The sequence below is a fragment of the Musca domestica genome, unplaced genomic scaffold (genome assembly GCF_030504385.1).
Source record: "Musca domestica strain aabys unplaced genomic scaffold, Musca_domestica.polishedcontigs.V.1.1 29, whole genome shotgun sequence".
In the NCBI taxonomy this organism is placed as follows: domain Eukaryota; kingdom Metazoa; phylum Arthropoda; class Insecta; order Diptera; family Muscidae; genus Musca; species Musca domestica.
Window position 1 is genome coordinate 11360862 of NW_026712296.1, and position 7137 is coordinate 11367998.

Below are 7137 nucleotides of genomic sequence, written 5' to 3' on the forward strand. Positions count from 1 at the left end.
CATTGGAACCGCTAAATATTTTGTTTGTATCTCTAAAATTTGGACTCATTTATATGATTTGCTTGTCTCCGGTATTTGGAAATATTCGTCAACGAAATCACCATAAAAAGCCAGAAATTCGCCTTTTGTGTATTTCGGATATTGCCTGTAAGTAATGCTGGTATTTTTTTTTACACAAAAGTAGTGGTCCATTCTACCCGCTGTCCTAAACCTTAACTTCATACGAGATTTCGTGTCCTTTGGTTTCTATTTTTGACCTTTGTAACGGCTGCAAAAGTAGGAACATTTTTCGTTGTTGGTCCATTTCAACCCATAAATATATTGCGGACATCATTGAAAATATAGCCCTAGCCCTTCTGAGCTTGACCCTACCCTTGTGCAAAATTTTCGTGAGGATCGGACGATAATTGCAATCTGTATATAATAACCCCAACTTGTGTTGTAAGGTGAAAAAATATTACAAAATATTACAATATTATAAGTCAAATTGAAAAAAAAATCGCATGCGAAAAAAAAAAATGAACTTTTTCGCCAGGTCCTATAAAAACCTATTATTCCTTTCTCTTCCAGGCAATCACCGAAAGCTTAGAACTGACAATTTGTATGGTTTTCCTCTTTTCTCGTATTCCCTTCATTCTGAAATTTACTGTGGGTGTTCTGATTTCGGGAATTTACATCATTATCACATTTGTTAGTTATTCACCCATATACGAATCGAGTCCAGCAACAAATGTCGGTCTACAAGCTGAATTCTCGCATGTCATGGTAATAATCATAACATTGTCCATATTCCACTTGATGGATCGACAAACGGAGTTTATATCGAAAGTGGATTACAAGTAAGTGAATAATTTTGAGATGTGATAAAACCTGGGAAGGATTATTAATTATGTTTGGAAAATTTATATCTTCCAGTTGGAAACGTCAGTTGCAAAGAAAGCAAAATGATGCCAAGGTGACGAACGCTTCCATTTCGTTATTGATACGAAATATTCTGCCATCACATGTGGGTAAGTGCAAAGCAAAGAAATTTCCAAACCGTATCATTATATCACGACATAATAAAATGAAATTCAAAGTTTAGATGGGTACATTTCTTTTGACAGTGTGTATCATATAGTCGGCCCCGCCCGACTTTTAAATTTTCCTTACTGGTTTATTTATACAGGATGATTTTAGTTACATTTTTCAACATAATTACCTCAATATAGGTATTTTGAGATCGTGTTAGGGACCGCTTTCTCTGACACATAATTGGCTATAGAGGTCCACATCTACATATAGACCCCATATCTCCCAATATTCGGTACTTTAAGGATTTTAGCTACGTCTCAGAATAAAATTACCTGAAACTTGGTGTTTGGAGCTGGTGATAAGGGCGTCTTCTCTGGCTGTAGAAGTCCAAGTTTTCGTATAGCTCCATATAATTGTATCTCCAGATATTCGAAATTTTATAGCTGCCTATTTTAATGGATTCTTTTTTTATACCCTCCACCATAGGATGGAGGGTATATTAAGTTTGTCATTCCGTTTGTAACACCTCGAAATATACATTTAGACCCCACAAAGTATATATATTCTTGATCAAAATTCTATGTCGATTTAGCGATGTCGGTCCGTCTGTCCGTCTATGGAAATCACTCTAGCTTCCGAACGATTTGAAGTAGATTGATAAAATTTTACTCAAATGAATGTAATGTCTGCAGGACTTTTGGTATTGAAAATGTGCCATGTAGGTCCACGTTTTGGTATAGCCCCCATATAATTGTACCTCCCGAAATTCCGTATTTTGATGATTTTAGCGACATTATTCACCGGAATAGTTTCAAATTTGGTATTTGAAGTTCGTAATGGATACTACAGCCTACGACAGAAAATTGTCTGTGCAGGTCCACGTCTTCGTATAGCCCCCATATAACGGTACCTCCCGATATTCGGTATTTTGATTTTATCTACATTATAGCTACATTCGGCATTTTTAAGATTTTAACAGAATTTTTGACGGATTTTATTGTTTTTGAGAATTGATAAATTTGTTCCAAATGGTGAAGGGTATTGAAAGTTCGGCCCGGCCGAACTTATTGCTTTTTAACTTGTAACATATAGCAGGATTTTTTTTAAATGGTGGAGGGTATTGAAAGTTCGTCCTGGCCGAACTAAGCTCCTTTTTAACTTGTTTTCTCTTACAAATTAATCTTACAAATCAATAATGACACAGTGGGCTCCAGATTCAGTTTAATTTCACGAAATCATAAATTTTATAAATTATCATTTCACTGGGTTCATATAGGGCTCTACTGTTTTTAATTTGCTTAAATTTATTTAGATTTTTTTTTTAATTTTCGTATTTTAGCGGATATTTACATATCGAAACAAATGAAAAACGAACTTTACTACGAAGAATACGACAACGTGGCTGTAATGTTTGCGACAATCAAAAACTACGACATCGATAATGTTGGCTTGAGGGTTTTGAATGAAATTATTTGTGATTTCGATGAAGTGGTAAGTGAAATAAATATCAAGTATCTCTTTTATTCGATAATATATTACAACTCCATTAAAGCTTAAACTCTTTGAGTCGGAGGGTATGTTCAAAGTGGAGAAGATCAAAGTAGCCGGTTGGACATATATGGCAGCATGTGGTTTAGATTTGGCACGTTCGGAAAATGTCAACACTCAGGGAACTTTTCGTAATTCGTCACTGCTTATGAATGGGCGACGTAGCCATTACGATAGTAATGGGCGAGCGCCAGTAAGGCACTCACGCAACCAGCTAGATATGGCACCCTCAACGTCGGCAGCTTCTAATCAATATGAGGGCCACAACAACGCTTTAAATAGCACTACACAAAAGAATCGCAAAATCAGTTCACCGAATCAATCGAATGTGGTACATGTCATGGCACAATTTGCCCTGCAGCTAATGAGAACAATGCACTCCTTTAATGTTGAAAATTTACAATGTGAGGATGGTAGCGGCGATAATGGAATGCTGAGAATTGGTAAGATGGACAAAAACCATACGTGTGGATGGGAAAATTATGAATTTGAAAATTATCTTTTTTTAGGCATTAGCAATGGTGCCATTATGGCCGGTGTTGTCGGTTCATCCAAACCACATTATGATATCTGGGGCAATGCGGTTAATATGGCATCACGCATGGATTCCACGGGCATGCAGGGTCGCATCCAAGTCACCGAAGAGACAGCCGACATTTTACGTACCTTTAATATAAAATGTAATTTCCGCGGCATGACTTATGTCAAGGGTCGCGGCGAAATACCAACATATTTTGTGGGAATCGATGAAAATTTAAATTTCATACCAGAGCTGGGCACAAATGAACCAAATGAAAATACATCACCATCATAACGAGGGAGAGCGGTGGTGGTTCGCAAAGCAATCTGAGACTTGATATAATACATTGACCCGACTCTTAGCCAGTCGAAGGGGTTCCTACCTTCCCAGGGGTGTATAAATGTTCATGGTTTACCTTAAGGTTCGAATTCGAACTATGATTTTAGAAAAATTAAATGTTTTTTTATTTTATAAATTATTAATTAAGTGTTGTTGAATAATGTTATTAAATGTAAGACCAATAGAAATTTCCCAATAAATACTCTGTATACAACTGACATAAAAACTATGGTTTCACTTAGTAGTAGTTCTGAGTGGAATCCACCGCAAACAAGTAAAAAAAAAATTAAGTTCGGCTGGGTCGAATTTTTAATACCCTCTTACTTTGGATAAAAAAATTAAAGTATCTGATTTCAAACGTGTTCCACTTTATACTACAAATACCAGTAAGACCATTTGGATAATACTGTTAAACTTTTGAAAAAACAAGTAAAAAACATTAAGTTCGGCCGGGCCAAACTTTTAATACCCTCCACCTTAGGGTAAAAGAAACATTAGAAGAAATGTGGCAAAAACCATTAAAATGCCGAATATCGGGAGGTACCGTTATATGGGGGCTACACCAAAACGTGGACCTATAATTAAAATGTTTCGCCACACGAACTAGGACCCATTATGACCCACAAATACTATTTTTTAGACAAATCAGTGAAAAAATGTGGCAAAAACCATCAAAATACCGAATATCGGGAGGTACCGTTATATGGGAGCTATATCAAATCATGGACCCATGCATGCAATGTTTCGCCACCGAAGCTGGAACCCATTATGACCAACAAATACCAATTTTCTGACAAATCCGTGAAAAAATGTGGCAAAAATCATCAAATTACCGAATATCGGGAGGTACCGTTATATGGGGGCTATACCAAAACGTGGACCTATAATTACAATGTTTCGCTACACGAACTAGGACCCATTATGACCCACAAATACCAATTTTTAGACAAATCAGTGAAAAAATGTGGCAAAAACCATCAAAAAACCGAACATCGGGAGGTAACGTTATATTGGGGCTATACCACAACGTGGACCTATATTGCAACACGCTCAGGGACCCGTTATGACCTACAAATACCAATTTTCAGACAAATCCGTGAAAAAATGTGGCATAAATCATCAAAATACCGAATATCGGTAGGTACCGTTATGTGGGGACTATACCAGAACGTGGACCGATATATCTCATTTTCAATACCAACCATCCTAGACACAATGCAAATAGCTCTGATAAATTTTGGCGCTCTACGTCAAATAATGTGGGCTGTATCGTGATTTCAACAGACAGTCGGACAGACAGACAGACGGACAACGTTAAATCGACTTAGAATTTTATGCTGATTATGAATATATATACTTTATGGGGTCTAAGACGAATATTTAAGGATGTTACAAACGGAATGACAAAGTTAATATGTCCTCCTTTCCAAGGTGGAGGGTATAATAATAAATTGGGTGAGGAAGTTATATGTGGGCCATACCAAAACAGGAACCTCTACAGACAATTTTATACTTCAAGGATTGCCATCTACCAAATCTTCTTAAATAACAAATTTGAAACAATTTCGTGGGTAAATGTCCATTGGGGCTTTTATTAGCCATTATTTGCACAATAACCCGGAAATCGGATTAATGATTTATATGGGAGCTATATTCAAATCTTACTTGCTTCTAGACTGAAGGAAGTGTCAGGTCATTTGGACTGATATTGGCCATTTGGTACACTATTAACCCGAAATCGGTTGAAGATATATATGGGACCTATATTCAAATCTGAACCGATCTTGATACCATTTGGCAGAGGTTGTATCTGATATCTGGTACCAAATATCATTTCTGAGTAGTGCGTATTACTAATGTGAAGGACTTAAACACCAAATCAGATGAAACATACACATATATGGGAGCTATACCTATTTCTGAACCGATTATCTCCAAATTGTATGTACCATATGGACTGATATTGGCCATTTGGTGCACGATTAACCCGAAATCGGTTGAAGATATATATGAGAGCTTTGAACCGATTCTCATCAATTTCAATAGGGTTCGTACTTGGGCCAAATAAATATTGTTTGGAAAAATTCATCTCAATCGGATAATAAATGCGACCTGCAATTTGTTCACAAAAATACACGGACGAACGGACAGACGGAGTTACCTTTATAAATCGACTCAGAAAGTGATTCTATAAAGATCGTCAGAAGTAACTATGAGTCTATATCGTTTCCTTATCCATGTTACAAACAAATGCACAAAAATATAATACCCTTACCACTATGTGGTGTAGGGTATAATAATTTAATTTAATTATAGCACACATTCCACATAAAACCACATCCACATCTCAATTTCATAGACATCAATATCAAATTTGAAGATTCAGGTCCTATCGCTTCACCTAATACCAAAATGGAGTACCATTTAGTACTTTTTGTGCTCCTTTAGTATGTGTTTTCCAAACCACCTTTTCATCACCAACCTACTACAACCAGGGACTCTAATATAAAATTTCAAAATTCCAGCTTCATCCGTTCACCTGTTCTGTTACAAATTTAGTACCATTTGGCACATTTAGTACATATTTCCAAAACCACCTCCAGATACCAAACATATTTTCAACCTTAATTCTCACAACAAATTTTGTAAGTATTTAGCTCTACCCCACGGTAGAATCATGGCATAATTACAGAAGGTGGGAAGAATAAAATTTTTTCTTTTGGTGCCCTTATTCTGTCAAAACATATACAGGGTGAGATAAAAAAAAAAACTGCAACCAACTTCAGACTGCTGTCATTTCTAAGCCCCTCATCCGACAGCTGTTAAAATTAGTCCAATGACCGCTGATTATATAGTTTACAAGCGAACAAAAGCATTTTAGTGAGAATTTTCCAGAAAAAAGTTATTCGTGATGGAATTCAAGCGGGATAGTGTGATTGTGTGACAAGTGGCAATCGTTAGAACACTCCAGCATTTAAATGTGAATAAATCTTTTGTGTCTCGTACCATCGCTCTTTATCGCGATACTGATAGCGTAGCCCGACGTCAAGGAAGTGGACGGAAACAGCAACATCAGCAGACATGGTTCTAAAAGTAAAGAAGTGACTAGATCGAAACCCGCGTCGCAGTGGCCAAATAATGGCTCGTGAGCTGAACATATCGCAATATTTTATTCGGCAAATATTAAAAAATGAGCTCGGAGTAAAGCCATTGAAATTCCAAAAAGTGCAAGAGCTTACATCGCAACCGAAAGAAAATAGAATCGAACGAGTTAATGAGTTGTTTCGCTTGGCCGAAAGCGGTGAACTGCCGAATTTGGTTTTCTCTGATGAGAAAACATTCGTTGTCCAGCAGTTTATAGAGGTAAGAGGTCAGCTGAAAATGTGCATCTTCGGTTGGCCAACAGAACTCAAGCGCCGGCCATGGTGATGGTGTGGGCCGCCATAACAGCCGATGGTCGCTCTCCGCTCGTATTAATCGACCGTGACATCAGAATAAATGCCGAAAATTATCGCGAAAATATTTTGGAGGCTGCACTAAAGTCTTGGACACGCAAACATTTTGGCCGCAGACCTTGGACATTCTAACAGGACTTAGCACCATCGCACTACAAAATGAGGTTCCTCGCTTCATTTCCAGCGCACAATGGCCACCAAAATAGCCCGATACCATTCCGTCCGTTCTATTGTGTCTGGAGTATTTTGGAAAGGAATGTT

General features: G+C 37.3%; 1 protein-coding gene across 2 annotated transcripts in view; it reads left to right on the forward strand.

Annotated features, from left to right (window-relative positions):
• Positions 1-3639, forward strand: part of LOC101898055 (adenylyl cyclase X E) — a 37656-nt gene extending 34017 nt beyond the window's left edge. For both annotated transcript variants that reach the window (XM_005175176.4, XM_011292624.3), the window contains exons 14-18: positions 571-839; positions 916-1010; positions 2354-2505; positions 2567-3005; positions 3072-3639. In XM_005175176.4, coding sequence (XP_005175233.1) covers positions 571-839; positions 916-1010; positions 2354-2505; positions 2567-3005; positions 3072-3376 — 1260 coding nt within the window. In that variant the 3' untranslated portion in view covers positions 3377-3639. The remainder of the gene's footprint in view (positions 1-570; positions 840-915; positions 1011-2353; positions 2506-2566; positions 3006-3071) is intronic.
• The last annotated feature ends 3498 nt before the right edge of the window (positions 3640-7137 follow it).